The sequence below is a fragment of the Heterocephalus glaber genome, unplaced genomic scaffold (genome assembly GCF_053883595.1).
Source record: "Heterocephalus glaber isolate CG9 unplaced genomic scaffold, H.glaber_assembly_v1.0 deba00000594, whole genome shotgun sequence".
In the NCBI taxonomy this organism is placed as follows: Eukaryota; Metazoa; Chordata; class Mammalia; order Rodentia; family Bathyergidae; genus Heterocephalus; species Heterocephalus glaber.
The window spans coordinates 23,951,054-23,968,018 of record NW_028258151.1 but is presented as its reverse complement, the minus strand read 5'-3'; the positions used below and the strand labels follow the sequence as shown (position 1 = coordinate 23,968,018).

At 37.9% G+C, this 16,965-nt stretch overlaps 1 protein-coding gene across 14 annotated transcripts in view; it reads right to left on the bottom strand.

Moving 5' to 3' along the window:
- Positions 1–16,965, bottom strand: part of Cd44 (CD44 molecule (IN blood group)) — an 86,576-nt gene that overhangs the window by 19,558 nt on the left and 50,053 nt on the right. The window contains exons 6-13 of one of the 14 annotated variants that reach the window (XM_013074934.3): positions 14,341–14,466; positions 11,764–11,877; positions 11,184–11,300; positions 8,267–8,395; positions 6,747–6,884; positions 3,073–3,174; positions 1,247–1,339; positions 145–351 (exon numbers count right to left, since the gene is read on the bottom strand). The exons of 1 other annotated variant lie outside the window; for it this stretch is intronic. In XM_013074934.3, coding sequence (XP_012930388.1) covers positions 145–351; positions 1,247–1,339; positions 3,073–3,174; positions 6,747–6,884; positions 8,267–8,395; positions 11,184–11,300; positions 11,764–11,877; positions 14,341–14,466 — 1,026 coding nt within the window. The remainder of the gene's footprint in view (positions 1–144; positions 352–1,246; positions 1,340–3,072; positions 3,175–6,746; positions 6,885–8,266; positions 8,396–11,183; positions 11,301–11,763; positions 11,878–14,340; positions 14,467–16,965) is intronic. 12 more of the 14 variants (XM_021264358.2, XM_021264361.2, XM_021264362.2 and 9 more) reach the window with 12 other exon arrangements.

Here is a 16,965-nt window from a genome sequence, read left to right as displayed (position 1 = left end):
GAATTGATAACAAGCGATGAAAACCTTTCCCATGTCACAAAGAGGCCTAATCACAGTCTATATAGAAACTAATTCTGTAATAGGGAAGTATATGTTGTTTCTCTCTCTAGAGAAAGTAAACCAGATAATAAATGGTCCAATTACCTGGTAAGGAGTGATCAACATCAGAGTTAGGCTCTTCAACAACAGTAACTTCAGTTTCTCCAATGGCCCCAGTATTAGCAGGGGTCACTGGGATGAGGGTCCTGTTTTCTTTTGTTTCTGGGTAATGAGGGGTATAACCTTCCAGTGAAGTAGTTGAGTCTTCAGGAAGATTTGCACCTCTTCTGCCCCCTTTGGCAGGATCTCTATCTGTGTGGAGGTGGAGTCAGTGACAAACCCACATCTGTAATATCACCACTCACCACCTACCCATCTTCAGAATATGCAATGGCTGCAAAAGCTTTTCAATAGTTCCAATAGTTTCAAAAGTTCCAAGAGCAAAAACAAAAGACAGAGTTTGCCACACTATTAAACAAAATCAGTATTTTGCAATAGACACCATCTGAACATTGCTCAACAGAAGAGATTTTGGTGATCCTAATACCCACAAGAAGCATTTTTGCAACATTTGCCCGAGTTACTAAGGTAAGACTTATGTCATCACAACTGTAACCTTGAAGTCAACTCAGGTACTAGATAACTATGAGGTCTCTCTCAATTGGATCCACCTTTGGTGGAGTGGAGGAAACATACCATTGAATTGAAGGGTAAAATTATGCTACCTGCAACTGCAATAGCAAATGAATGATTTAAAAAACTCAAGGCTTCCAACTTAATTATTGTTTCCTATGCCAGATAGGCACTGCTTCCTAGTCACCAGCACTGTAGAGTTATGCTCCAGAGGAAAAATGGTACAATAATATTATTAATGGAAGTAATATGAGTTATATAATCAGAATTTTGCACCAATTGTATATCTTATAGAAGCAATGTATCATTTTAACCAAATCACTAACCATAGCATTAAAGAAATCTGACTTTTAAGACGAGCAATACAGTTCATGCTTAATGGTCTTCTAAGAGGTCTTCTAAGAGGTCTACAAAGCAGAAAAATCAGAGACCACCACCATATGCACCTTTTGGTGAAAAGGAACAGTATCAATAACAGCCAGTACATGTACCTCCACCAAAGACACTGCAAGAGCACCCATGAGAGATTGATTTTTATCAACAGCTGAAGCCAACTGGGTTCTATAATCCTTACTGCCAGATGTCAGAGTAGAAGTTGTTGGATGGTCTTTATCTTCTTCCAATTCTCCATGTGAGGTAGAGAAGCTCTGAGAATCGCTCTGCTCTGCTTTAATGAGGGATGAATCCAGTGTTAATTTGGAACCATGATTCAGGTCCTCTGTCATCTGCTAATAGGGAGGATCTACCTATACTATTCAAAGGGATAGGTACATAGTGAGAAGGAGATTTGTGCACAACACTGTCCTTTGATTGAAAGAAACATCAGAATTCTATTTTGACAATTGTTGGCCCCTTTGTCTTTCAGTATAAGGAATAAAGGTAAGGCTGCAAGGTGAAGACTGAGTCCAAATTTTCCCCACCCTGGATCATCCCACATGATAGCATTGCTCCTGGGAACTCAGAAGAACCAGAGAATGCAGAGATGTGGAAAAGGAACGTTTGAATTTCAGTGCTCCTATCAACAATCAGGAACATCTAACTACTGTTCAAGAAGTGTGACTGTACAGAAACAACACTACATAGTGTATCTACAAAAGAGAAAGAAGCCCATTGGGTTAATTTGCTCAAGGAACTCAAATCAAATTTGCACAAGGAAATTCATAACTCCCTTCTAAAGATCATTAAATTAACCTAACAATTTTACTCTATTATTAGGCTTTTGACCTCATCTGTGCACAGGGATTCTCATCACCACACCAAGGAAATGCTTGCCTGCACAAACACAGAGGCTTCAGTGATTTGTATACATTTGAGGCTGAACTACTGCCCAGATCTGAAAGCACTTTGGCTGTTTTGAGTTTATTTCCTTTTAATTCTTGTAAGAATGGTGCTTATTGCCAAGTTCCAGGTGCAAGTGTTCCATAAAACACAAACTATAAGCCATGCCCATCACCAAATAAATATCGAAACCAAGATTCAGACATTCACCAAATCCCAAATCCAACATCTGAATAAAAACTAATAGTAATATAAAATGGAAATACAAGTCCTTCATTAGCAGAGGCCATTCATAGGTTTATTACAGCTCCTTTGATGCTTAACATTGTGCTCATTTACACTGCTGACAATCAACACACGCCTGCTGATTTTTTCCTTTGCCTAGAGGGCTCATATACAGGGCTCTGCCCATTATTTGCAGTGAAATGCGGCCCTCTTAATTCTGGATTTCTTTCATATTCTGCCAAGAAATTATGAATGATTTTAGACTGATCTCTAGATTATTGCTGAACATACGGTGGCAATTAAGGCTACCAGAAATGTAATATCCTTTCCTACTAGATGTTTAGTGATAGAGATATTAGCAAATATTCCTTTTTTATTCCAAGAAACGTGCCAGCTCTGTCAATTTTCAACACTACACTTTGCCCTTCCTTTGTGGGCTAATGTGATTTCGCTACTGTATGATTATCTGGCACCCAAATGCCCTTTCACTATCAGAAAAGCAATCCCTCTTCTGCCTTGACTGGAGGAAGGGTGGAAGTAAAAATGAGATGACCAGTTAAAACCCAAAGAACCACTGTCCTAGCTGTGGTCTTCGATGGCACTGACATGACCACTTAGAGAAGGAAAATCAAATTGAGTGGAGTTCTACAGCCTTTTTATTTATTCTTAACATAAAGTCATTGGATCTGGAGGCACCAAGAATGAAGGTAAAATCAGATATAAAGAACCTCACAAGAAATACAGACAATGAAGACAGCTTAACACCCTGGGCTGAACCAAGCCACATAGCAAACAATGCACCATTCCCACCACCAGCTTGGCCAGCATCTTGGCCAAATGAACAGGAGCTGAAGCAGGGGGCTAGGTTGACAAAGGACTCAGTGTCATTATCCTTACGAGTTGTCACTGAAAGAGGTCTTGTCCTGTCCAAGTCTTCCACCAAATCTGTGTTTGGATCTGCAGTAGGCTGAACTGATGCACTATGACTGGTGTCCACATCTGAAGGAATTAAATCAGTGTTATTGCTTTCTTTCCTAAACCACCACCTGAGGGCCATTTATATTCTATAGCCAAGTTATTTTTATATTTGAACCTGGTAAGAGGAAAGAAAATATATATTGATTCACGTCTTTAGAATTAAGATAAAGTATTGTTTCTTCAAGAGTGTTCCAAGAAGTAGCTGGCTTTCATTTAAGGACTGAATTGTACGAAAGCTATGATTTTGTTTGTTTGCACTGGGTGTAGAAGCACTACACATGAACATATAATGAGACTCCAAAACCTTGCCGAGACAGAAACATAACCCATGTGTGACTTTGTCCCATTCCATACACATAGCCTTTCTTAGCGACTCACACAATCTGACACATGGAGAAAAGCCAAAATGCACTGTTCAGGCACTGTTTTGCGACTTCCTGCTTATTGGGCGAATAACTTTTATAACAGCCTTCTGCCTTCATTTAGTCCTTTTTTTCTTCACAAAGCGAGCATACAGATAAAGACATAAAATCCTCATACTGTGTTATCTAGGCAGAGACCATAGGGAGTACACGGGGGAGAAATAAGAAGCAATGGGTGTCAAGCAATCATTTTCCCCCTAAACACAAGTATGAGCTGAGTTTGGAATTTACTGTGCACAAAATGTTGAGTGGTGCAGAAATTTTAATGGTCATCACAGATCTATTCTGCTGAAATAACAAGTCCTAAGTGAAACAGAGGCCAAACAATCCATAAATGCCATCAATATTGCTGGCTCTCCACTTTAGTCAGTCCATCCACAATAGTACCTCTGGGAAGATTTAATCAGTTCCAAATGACTCCAGAGAAAAGCACTGGACTCCTGGGCACCCACATCTGCACTGCAGCCCTTATGTGCTAACAAAAAAGATGATCAAGATCTACGTAGGTCAAAAATGTGTGGCCACCTCTGCTATCCCAGATATCAAAGAAGAGGAAAGGCCAGCTAATCCAAACCAAAATTTCAAATGGATAGTCTGCCAGAAAAAGCCCTGCCTGTCCAGCCACTCTGGTTCAGTTCCCTCTTATGTGTAGAATCTTTCTTTTTTTTTTTTTGGTACCAGGAATTGAACTCAGGACCTTGCACTTGCAAGGCAGGCGGTGGAACCACTGAGCGAAATCCCCAGCCCTATGTGTAGAATCTTTTAAGAGACCTCACACGACTCCAGAGTTGAAGCCAACTATGTTTTCTTTGACATGCTTATCCATGTAGAGGAATCTCTTCCCTCAGTATGGAGATTTAATATTGATTCTGAGGATCTTTTACTGGCTTGGTATTCCACCACGAATGTCATCAGAGCCTCCAGAATCCATTTGCATAAAAAATGTGGACTGGATCTGCATATGGCACTTTAATAACTCAGTGTAGCAGCCTCAACCTTGCCAGTCAGACCTCTCTTCATTTATGACAAATGGGCCCACTCACTCTGACACAGTCATGCTTTGACTTCCTTTCCTTTATGGTTCTCCTTAAGTGAGTCTCCTTCATAGAAATTCTTCCTCCCACTTTCTTTCTCTGATTACTCAGGGATTTTTGTTTTTCAAAAATAAGATCTTGGGCCAGGGATTTAGCTCAGCGGTTCTGCCACCTGCCTCGCAAGCTCAAGGTCCCGAGTTCGATTCCTGGTAACAAAAAAAAAAGATTTAATCCATCTTTCTCTAATGCTAGCTGGAAGGTATGGTCTCCTTTGAATTTCTTGTATTTATTGTTGGCAACATTCATTTCACAGGTATTACTTATTGTCTCACATTGTTAGATCTATTTTGCTTCCAACTCTTTTTTTTGCCAGCTAAATTTTAAAGTTCTTAAGAGAAATGACCATGAATTATACACCCTTTTGTTTCCATAATGCTTCTCACATTAGCAGGTATTTAATGCTGATTATAGTTCAAGGGATATCTGGATCACTAATATTTGGGGAAGAAATAGAGTGTTCTAAGAAAATGAAACTATAGAAATTGTTGGATTCATTTTAGAGATAATTTTGTACTTGGTTAATACCAAGGGACATACTCATTATGCTCTTAGAACTCATTTAGTGAAGTTTATGTGATACAGATGTTTGGCAATTTATATCCAGAAAATATATTTTATTTCGTGACTGTAAAATCACACCCTATTTTGGTACTTTTGATTTATCACTCTTTTGGAATGTTACATTTCTGTAATCAGGACAGCTTGTCTAAAAAAAACCAAACAAACCTTGAGTTAACTCTATTCATGGGTATAGTAAAAAATATTGATTCTTCTACTTATTTGATACAGATACAGGAGAGGTACCACATGCTATCTATTCTTGAATATTCTCTCAGGTAAGCTGTAATCTGTCATAACCAAGGAAAATTTTTTTCTGAATATAAAAATTGGTCAAATAAATTCACAATTTTCCATTCTCGCAGAACTACCACTAGTGTCTTTCTTTCTCTTTTAGAAATTCTCATGAAAAAATATAAAAGAATATTTAAGAAAAAAAAATTTCATCTGTTATAAAAATTTTCCACCCATTAAATTCAAAAACATTCATTGAGGGCCAACAGTAAACTACCAGGCAACATGTAATCTCTAGGCATTTTTTTTTGTACCAGGGATCAAACTCTAGATCTTGCACTTGTGAGGCAGGCACCAGAACCACTGAGCTAAATCCCTGGCCCCTACCATGTAATCTCTAAATGTGGCAAGAATAAATAATAAAGTTTTCTGAGCCTTTTAGTTACTTGTTTAGAATAACTACTCACCAATTTTTTAACCTCTCAGATTTCTTTACAAGACAAATATCTTTGAGTCTGTAGTAGAAATAGCCACTGAATCCATCAGTTTGTTTATTTGAAAACCTTGCATGTAGAAGTAGAAAGGAAATCTCATGAATACCCCTCCCTTAGAGGAAATGACTTCTACTCTTAGCAGCCTAGGAATAATTATTTTTTAACCCTCCCATGAAATTCTTCACTTTCAGCCTAGAAATTCATATTCATTTGGTTACCAGTCTGTTACGGCTTGTAACTAGATGTCCCACCAAAGCCTCATGCCCTCATAGGTGGGGCTTTTTGGAGCTGGTTGGTTCTAGGGCATGTGATAGTAGGATTAAGGGTGTGTGCTACTAAATTAGTTCACTGATTAGTATTAGCATAGTTCTGGGTATGGATAATGGGAAGGCCTACCTTGGGTATGGGTAGCACCATCCAGAAACCTTGTAGCCTGGATGGGATAAAAGGTAAAGGGAGGTTTGCTACTTGCTGCTTTCTGCCTGGCACACCATGAACTGTTTCTCCTCTGCCATGCTGTCCTGCCTTGGAGCCAGCTGACTATGGACTGAAACCTCTACAAACTGTCAGCTAAATAAAATTTTCCTCCTTTAACTTATGGGTGTTGGCTATTTTGTCCAAGCAATGAGAAAAGTAACTAAGGCATGCTGTTATGAAGAAACTAACTTGTGATGAAACCTGAACATCTTTAGAAAAATAGATTCATCTAAAATGAAAGGGATATTTCTGGGGGAAAAAATAGTCAGTGAATGTTAAAAACATAATACATAAAAATGCTCAGAGGCTATTACCCATCCTTCTTTCTGTCTGATGACCTCTTCCCATTGGATGTGAGATTGGGTCGAAGAACTCAGTCCAGGAAATGTCCTCTTGACTCTGTGTTGTCATTCTTTGACTTGGACGGCTGCTGTGAGCTGAGACTGTCGTGACTATGCAGTTCAAACATTTGTCAAAGTGTTAAATGACATTTGGCTAGGGATACACTGATTTTTTTTTTTTATTCTCTGGACAAGACAATGAGACTATCTTCCTGGTACAAAGAGAAAAGAAGTTGCATAAATGCAGAATGTTTTAGGAGGTTTGGTTCATTCATGCTAATTTTCTTGGCAATCAGCATGCGCCTTGGAGGACACAAAACATTTTCAACTTCTGCATGAACAGAAGATGAATTATAGGCATCAAAGGAAGATGAAGAAGTAGTTCTTGACCCATGCTGCCACAGTTCCTAAAGGAGGAAGTGCAAGAGCCCAGGTGCTGATGTCACCATAAGACAACCAAATCCCAATAAAATGCATAAGGATCTAGAGAAAGATTCAGGCAGCAGCTTCTCCAGTAATAAAGAGGAAAGCAAATGCCATTCATCACAAAAACATGAATGAAATCTTCTAGAAGCATTACCTTCTAACAATGAGATTTATGGCATAAGTGACAAAAGAATGTAGCTCATGACCTTTGCTTCATTCTGTGCCAGTACAGAAGTAGAGATAGAAAAGATAATAGTACTATCATCCAGCAACAACCACACCACATAGCCATTCACTGAATCTACTGCTTTACTAGGGATTTATTTAGAAATTGCCATGCACTGGAAGGATGTTATGCACTATATTTTATAATGAAAATGGAAAGGAGGACAACTTTCCACTTATACCAAGTAAGAATGTGAGATTAACATTCCTTACTAGGCAGGACAGATCTCAATGCTTAAGCCACACAGACAAAAGAATCATGCATAGGAGCTTGCATCACTTAGACATGATGACAAGTCTCGAGTCCCATTTCTACAATTCCACAAATCTGAGAAAAAAACATTGTATACTCAAGAAGAAATTACCAAACAGATATGAACAAAAGGCCAAATGGCATCAGACAGGTGTCAATTTTCTCATGTCTGGATCCAATTTTTCAAGTACTACAGTTCTGACAAAATTCTTTCTCACAAGCCTAGTAGTTCCCAGAACCACACTGCAACCCTAACCCTAACCCTAACCACACATTAGATAGTGGGTTCCTTTACAGAACAGAAGGAAGTATTTTATAAGATCAGGGTCTCTGCAGTGGATGTCCAAAACTAGATATGGAAGTGACATACTCAAGGGGATAGTCCTTATGTACTTTTATATTTGTTCCTGTTCAGGTGATTTGTTAGGAGCGTTTAAGATTTGGCTTTGTGTTCTCTACAACATGACTTATTAAGAAATCTAACATCTTATGACAGTTCTTTCAGTGTCCTTTTGTTCAACATCCTCAATGCCCCACATTTAACTCAAAGGAAGTTCCACCCACATTTGCTTATGAAACTATTCATTACCAGTTGTCCCTGTGGTTGAATCAGAGTCTTCTCTTGGTGTTTGGGGATATTCCCCATGCCATTCTCTCTCAAACCACTGTTCCTTCTGGGTAGCTGTTTCTTCTGTTGTGCTACTAGGAGCTGCCCAGGCTGTGAGAAGAATGTCAATTGTGAGCCACACTTATCCAATTTCCCCACCAACAGCTCTTACCTTCTACTTTAAGGGCACAGGCATGTGGGGAGAGAAGGCAGAAAAGGAAGACCACCCAGAGATAGGTCACTGATATTCTGAAAGTAATATTAGAAATTAAATGGTCTAATCCTTTAATTCTTTTAGACTGAAAAACTAGGGCCCAAAGAAAGTCTGTTTCGGTCATAATCATGTAGATAGATTGGACACCAAGTTAGGAACAGACTATAGTCTATGAATGCCCAGTATTATTCTCATTTTACTTTAGTCTAGGACCTCACACATCCTCTCACAGAGAACTGTTTGTTCAAAGAATAATCTCTTTGCCCCAGTGATTCTGGAGGAGGAAATATATTTTAAAACAACTTATGACAATATCAGCATAGTAGGAGAACTTCTCAAATGTGTCACATAATATATAGTCACAAACATTTGAAGCGTATCAGTGATTTATTTTCCCAGTATGAAAACTTTTGGGATGTCTAAGATGTTTTTACACTGACTCATTACATGGTTATGCCTATGTGACATCTAAAATTGCTTCTTAACAAAACTAATCCAGTGCCTATTCTAGCTAGTTTGCTTTTATGCAAAAGCAAGGTGAAACAGGCTTAAACCTCCATCCACCTTCTTTAAAAGAAACAAAATAAATGGAATAAAATTCCATCAGGTTGCTCTCAGGAAAAGTCAGAAAGCCTGTAACATTTTCATCTATAGAAACTAATAGCAAGTTTCTAGTTCATCTAGAAAATGAATGCTTATAAGCTTGCCAAATGAAATTATTTTATGTGGCTTATAAAATTGGTTGTATCTCATTATCTTAGGAAATGAGACGTGTGATTTGATAACAACAAATATATTTTCTAAAATAAAACTTATTTCCTCATTGCCTTTGCATTGGCCAAACTAACCCTGGGGTTAACTGGTTATCCAAGGGGAGAAAAAAGTCAGAATTTTAAATTTGATCTCCCACTGACTAAATCAACTCCTCAAATAATGATGTTAGAAAAACCCTGCATGTAATTACAGAAAAGGAAAAACTGATTCAAACACAGACTGCCATAGTAATCAAAGCTTAAAGGAAAAAAGAAGCCAGTACATGCGTGTGTGTGCAAACACACACACACACACACACAATTCTACACTCCTTCAATCACTACTTTTATAAACACAATGATCCTTTCAGGACCCAGTAAGTCTCTGATGTTTTCAGTGCAAGTAGGAATGGGTTAGGGGAATGTAAGATTTCCATTACAGAATATGAAAACTGACTCTCTTTTAGAAGTTGTAATGTCCACTTGGTAAAGCCTAGAAGTCACCCGTCAGAATCCTTTTAACTTTTTGCAAGCATTATTACTGCTTTCCCTTTGTCAAGTTCTGTTATATTTGGCTTCTCAACTATCCTCTATGAGTGATGCCCTCAAACCACCTTCGTTTGACACTAGGTTCATTAATTCCAAGCCTCTTAGATAGCTTTCTGCTTAGGTACAAGCTTTTGAGAATAATTTCTGAGATACACAGGTAGAACCCAAAGATGACTGGTACTGAATCTTGCTGCATATACATTTCTGCTTCCTCTCTATTCCTTTTCTTTGTTAACTTAACCTAGAATTCTTATGCATGTATCAAATCTATTGAAGTAAGTAAAGGGATGTAAGGTTTGTTGGACATGGCCAGTACAGTGGTTGGGACTTATTAATTTATGTCTTAAACTTTTCTTCTGTTGTCTGAATACATAAATCAAACCAGAGATTCCAAACTCCTTTGGCTTCTAGGTAGCTGTTTCTTAGCCTTTCTTTTTAGGAGCATTTAAAGCTATGAAAATAGCAGTTGAACCATAGCTTTTAAAATGTTAGAGGCTATTTTTCAAATAAAAGCTTACTTTATTCCCAAAAAGATAGGCATGTCTCAGAGGTACAAATCTGAAAGAAGAATATGTACTTTTTACTTTTTCTTGGTTTTGATTTTTGGTCATACTCCTCACCACTCAAGTCCAATGGCGAGACTTAAGATTGTTTTAGAAAATGATATGTTTGTGCATAAGCAGAAATAACAGTAAGAACACCAAAGGCTTCCTCAAGCTATCCTGGGTTTGAAAACAGAAAAAAGTCAGCTGTAGAATTCTAATATAGACCACTTCAGCTACTGACTCTGCTCCAAGAGTACAATGGATGAAATTCTACAACAGAGTGATGAACAGAAGGTGAAAAAGAAACTGGATTTATCACAGATCTTCATAGAAGTTAAGAATTCCAAAGATCCTTCCACTTAATAAGCTTTCCTTCCAGATCCCATTAGCAAGCACCCAAAGGGCATGCTCTCCTCCATACATTTCCATAAACACATACAAATCTCCCAAAAGAACCTCTATGCATCTGGAACACAAACTGTAACTCAGATCTACTTTTTCAACACTCTGGCCTTTTGGGCAACCTGACAAGTTAGCATTTTTCTTCCAATTTCTAAAAAATTGTGTGCTGATTTGTCTCCTTAAGATCTACAGATAGGGCCGGGGATTTAGCTCAGTGGTTTCGCTGCCTGCTGCACAAGCGCAAGGACCCGAGTTCGATCCCTGGTACCAAAAAAGCCCCCAAAAATAAAACAAACAAACAAACAAAAGATCTACAGATAAAAGAAATTACTGTGGAGAAACAGAAGATGTGTCCAATGTCTAAACAATGTCTTCCCTAGCCCCTGGAATGCCTTTACTAACACATGTAAATGACTGCTGACTGTCATCCTTCTTACTTGTACTCGTAGAATGTGGGGTCTCCTCTGAGTCCTGATGCTCATGGTGAATGACAGGAGGCTGTGCATCCTGGGTCCAGTCTTCTCCATGAACACTGGTGCCATTTCTGTCTACATCTGTTGTGATGATGGTTAAATACACTGTGACTTTTATCAAGCAACTTTTAATGATTTCTTTCTTCCAGGAAAGCATACACTATGCTTAAACACTATCTCTGAGCATCTACACTGAATAAATTTTAGTGATTTTACTAAAATGTCCCCAAAAGAAAATGAACAGGCATGACATTTCTCTGTGAACAGGCATGACATTCCACCATAGCCACTCTGTCAGAGACAGCACCATAAACCATTCCAATGCATTCATTTTTATAACAAAGCAACACAAAATAGCTTGTGCCCAGGTGGCCTGATTGATAAATGATTCCTAGGTGAAGCTAAATATCTTCATGAAGAGTTTACTAAGAATCTGTGATGAGATATTAAATAAATTTCCCACTGTGTCTTGATGATTGGCCACTGTAGTACCATGGGCTTTGAAGGAAAAATATTCTTTAATTAAACGTGCATAAGCCATTACCAGTCATCCTTGTGGTTGTCTGAAGTAGTACTTCTGTGTTTGAATGGCTTGGCTTCCATTGGATCCAATCCTGGAACTGTTTTGTGTGGTCAGAAACTCGTGGAGTGGTTGAAACTGTGATAATGATGATTGAAGCAATTAGGAAAATGTTATTTCTTGAGCCTTCTCCAGTTGTTTTGCACATTTCTCCTTCTGTAGGCTATACGACTCATCTATACGAAGTTGTATAGATGGCTGTGTAGAAATGGAGGAAAAGCAGAGAGCGCCTTCAGCTTGGCTCAGCCACATGGTTAAGCATCTCAATGTCCTTCACATTCTGTCACAGAGTACCTTGGGGTTCAGAACATGAGATCTTCTGGGAAAAGCAGTCGAGGAAGCTAGGGCAACAGGAGTAACAGCTTTGAAAACACCAGCCCTCCACCAAGGATCATGAAAGACGCCAGAGTTTTGTCCATCCATGCAAACTACAGTGGCCCTCAGCACTTGAAAGCCAAAGAAATTTGGACCACTAGCTAGAGTGCTGCCTGTAGATCCTTAGCCCAAAGAGGTTAATAATGGAAAGTTATACCACAACAATCACTGTTCGTTAGTAATTTTGCTAGGGATAGAAATATCCTGAGCACCCAGAGCTTTCCTCTAGATGATTCTGAGAAAAAATATCTACCTAGAATTGCCATGTTGCTTAGTGATATATTTCTGAATATTTATCAAACACCTATGGTATTCTCATCAAATACAAAATATATCAACAGCAAGCCATTCACAGCCTGAAAGAAAAACAAGATGCATACATTCAATAGGAAAAGGCCAGAAGTAACCAATCACCATCAGAACGGCATGCTGAAAATAAAGAAAGTATACATCCACCAATACTCTGATACTGTCACCCAAAATATTAGGCCTAGAATAGGAGACACAACTAACAGAAGGATCATGACAAAATCAGAGCCAAATATCTTTTCTGAAAAGCTACTTGCAAATCAATCTTCTTTCAAACTTTGATTTTATACCCAAATAATGCAAAGTTATTTCACAAGTTAAGAAAATCAAAATTGGAATCACTGACCACATTCATATTCTCTCTCTCTCTCTCTCTCTCTCTCTCTCTCTCTCTCTCTCTCTCATACTGGGGATCAAACTCAGGACCTTGTGCTTGCAAGGCAGGCATGGCACCCTGAGCTAAATCCCTGGCCCCAACCACATTCTCAATAAGCATGAAAAACTGGAAAATACACCACAGAGACAAAAAAATAACATGAGGAATTTTTCCCTAGAGCCTGGCCATGTGGCTTATTTCCAGGTTGATCTTTTGGGGTTGCCACCCAAGGGAGTTTAATTTCTCAAGGCCTCGTTTTTACTGTTGGGCCCACCTGCAAGGCTGGGCCACATCCTGAACTCAGGAGACAGTATAGTGCAGCTCCAGTGCTTAAACACAATATAGACTAAGCTCCACAGAGGTGTTCAGCCTAAGGAATATACCACTTAAAAGTTTTAATATAAAAACTTAAGTTCATCTTGCGTATACTCAAGCCATATACTCAGATGTCTTCAAGGACTAAGTTAAATTTTTTGATTTCTTCAATCCTGAGTGATAGTCATTTGGGAATTAAACTCTCAGGTTTCAGTGAGACAGACACAACTTCTTTGACCCAAGAGAGAGCTCACATAGCACCCTAAGAGTCTTTGCTCTAAGGAAAAACAGAGCTGTGATAAGAGTCAATTTCAGAGTTCTCATCTTTGTCTAGCAAAATATGAGGTCATTATACCTAAGTGTAGGAAACACAATCATTTATTAAAATACTAGACTAATTCTTATGCTTTTTAAATTTTTCAAAGAATATTTTCAGTTCAATTTCCAGCTCTTTGTTCTCACAAACTTGTATACTATTGTGTAGTGTTTTCACCATTTGCTTTCCATAATTAGCACTGTCTTGTTAAGTCTGGATTGTCACTCACCCTTTCCACCTTTTTTCTGCTCTACTGGTACCCAGCATGTTTGATAAAACCCTCGGTTTGTTCCTTTGACTTTAACTAGGCTTTACTAAGACAATTCTTGAAATCTACCTTTCATTTTCTGAGCCTTTCAAGAACCTTCTTAGCCCTAGAAATTTAGGATCATCTACAACTTTTAATTAATATCTTCCTAATCACATTCTCCAAGTTTACTGCTCCAGTAGTTCATGTGCTCTTTCCCTGAAGGCAAAAGCTCTGGCTTTATTTGTCTTTGTATACTGAGCACCTAGTGTAGCAGGTACACAATGAATATTTGTTATACAGTTTTAATATACCATTCTCTGGAAAGCTTGATAATTTAAAGAGAGCCTACAGTAGTAGACTTCATTGATAAACAAAACAGAAATACCACAAAGCATTCAAAATTCTGTGACATATTTTCCCCACTTCTCCTCTAAATATGTTTTGGCTTTCATTAAAAACAATTTATTTCTTCCTCCACAATCTCATCAAGATATAACTAAGGTATAATTGTAGGTCCACTCATTTTTCACATTAAGAAAGGCACCATTTAGATTAATCAGTAAGCCCTGCACACAATCTACTGTAATTGGTTATTCTTACTGGTACTGGAGATAAAATCTTCATCATCATCAATGCCTGATCCAGAAAAACTGAGGTGTATGTCTATGTCCTCTTCATTTTCTTCACTGGGGGCCCAGCCTTTTGACATGGTATTTGAATCCGTACCTGTTATAGTGACTTGCATTAGTAGCTGAGCTGGATGCCAAGCAACCCATTTGTCAAAGGAAGATAGGCAGAGAAGGTATAACAGCTCCCAAGATTTTAAGAAGAAAGTGAGACAGTTGACTTGTCTACTCCAATTTCTTATGTTCTTGTCTATGAAGCTAATACACAGACCTCAAAACAATTGGTTATGTTCTTTATGATTGAACATTCTCTTTAAGGAGGCTAAAGGAATAAATATGAACCCAGCCCTGCCATACAAACAAAACAAGGCCAATGGAAATTTCCTTATGCTTTCAGATGCATTTCTTATTAACTCATTAACATATTCTGTCAAAACCAGGCTATCAAGAATAGAATAGAAAAGTTTCACGTGTGCCTATTTGCTTAGTCAGGACACTTTGAGAAAAATCTTGAAATGTAACCCCATTTCAATCACTTTTGAAATGCTGCAGTTCCATTCATAATGTGTTAATTCATTGTTTAAACCTTGCATAAGATCTCTGTAGCTGTAAATCCAAATGGAAGCAACACTCCAATTCCCAACAATACTTTTAAATAGAGAACGCAAAACAAAAAAAGCTATTCAACTAGAGAAATTATTCCTGGCCTTTTTAGTCAAGAAGGGTTGATGAAAGTGGACTACAGTCCAGATCATAGCAACTTCTCATTCTTTTGGATGCAGTCATAATTAAGGACATGGAAACTACCTCTTCTTGGTGGTTATTACAGAAAATATCTTTTTACCAAAAAAAGGATTTTCTACCTTTTGAATGAGATTCAGACTGTCTTACAGGATAACCCTTTGTTTTTCATACTATTAGTACCCAAGAATAATTCAATTGATGGAGATTTTCTGTATTTCATTAACTCTAGCTATGCTATTTTATTTTCTCTTCAGAAATTCAGAAGCTTTTACAACTTTGGTAATTTTAAAATATGCATAAGCACTCTTTCAGAGTTGAAGTTTTGTTTTATTATCAAGAAAAACCTACCCCTTTTTCATTTTCTGTAGTAGCTCCTCCTGGACTATCTTAATCCCATGGAGTAGAAAGATGAAAACTGCCTATTAGTACTGCAATATTAAACATATAGATCTTAGAGCCCATGATCCTACTTAAATCATCACAAACATTTGTGAAACTGAGATGGACTTTAGACTCTAACAGCATTCCATAGGTTAATAAGAATTATTAAAGACTATCAAAAAACATATAAGATAGCCATAACTTATTAGCAGCGATTTTTGTTGTTGTGTGAAGATAACTCTCAGAATTTGATGGTTGAAACAACCATGAAAACCAGTCCCGGGTTTCTTGCCTCTTGGTTGCTGTTTCAAGAGTTGCACCACTAGTGCTCATCAAAGCTGTTGTAACCATGATTGAATTGATTGTGGAAAGGTTAATTAGCAGTTCCTAAGAAACAGCATTGAATACGCTTTCACTCTTTTCCTACTTAAGAAAATCATCGATATTCAACATAGACAGTGGAAAGAAAGAGAGAAGGCAAAGAAGTTCCATTTATTTTAGAGGCTCAAACTTGAGTTCATAAAATATCAGAGATGGAAGGACCAAAAACATCATGCGGTTCATGCTCCTCATTTTAAAAGATGAAAAAATTATGCTGAACAGAGCTTCTAATATCCAAAATCTGAAAGCTAATCAGCCACAGAGACGTCTCAAGGACAGCATGAGCTACCTTTAAAATTTGAAAGTCTATAATGTAAAAAAGGAATGAATTTTTTTCTCATCTCCCAGAAGGCCAAGTGAAGACCTGTTATGAATATTGTCAGGGAGATGGATGCTCTTTCAAATATTAGATTTTAAAAAGCAATAATCTGAACTACACAACAATGAACTTCTTTATGAAGTATTATGTTTCCCACCATCAGTGAGATCATTTGGCAGGAAAGTTGTGTAAGAGATTAAATGATTAGAAGTGTTGATTGAACTAGACCAATTAAGATCCACTCCATATCTGAGGATTTATGATTCTAAAATCCAGCTATTTAGAGTCTTAGCCCCTTGATCTTCTACACAATGTATCTTGGCCAACCAATATCATTCTCCAAGAATTCAGGATATGATATTTTTTCCAGCAGTCACAGATATATGATCTCAGAAATCCAAAACACAAGAGAGAATGACGCACGAAGTCTGTTGAAGAAGATGCCTTTCCACTTTTCCCAGATAGACTCCCAATCCTGCAGCAAACTTGCCCCCAAAACCCAGACAGACAGGCAGAGAAGAAGTGACCTGATAATCACACTGATAAGACCAGAAGCAAGAGTCTTTACTTGAAAAGACTGCCGTTTTTGTCACCATAATATGCCCCCAGAAGAATATTAGGTAATAACAGATTTTTAAAAACTGAGAACAAGTTCAGACAGAGAGGCTGAAGCCATCAACCATCATTAAATCTCCACATAGAAAGTAAGGTGAAGTTTCTTTTTTTCTTTTTTTAGAAAGGCAAGAAGAAACATGACCAGTAAGATCTTTTCTT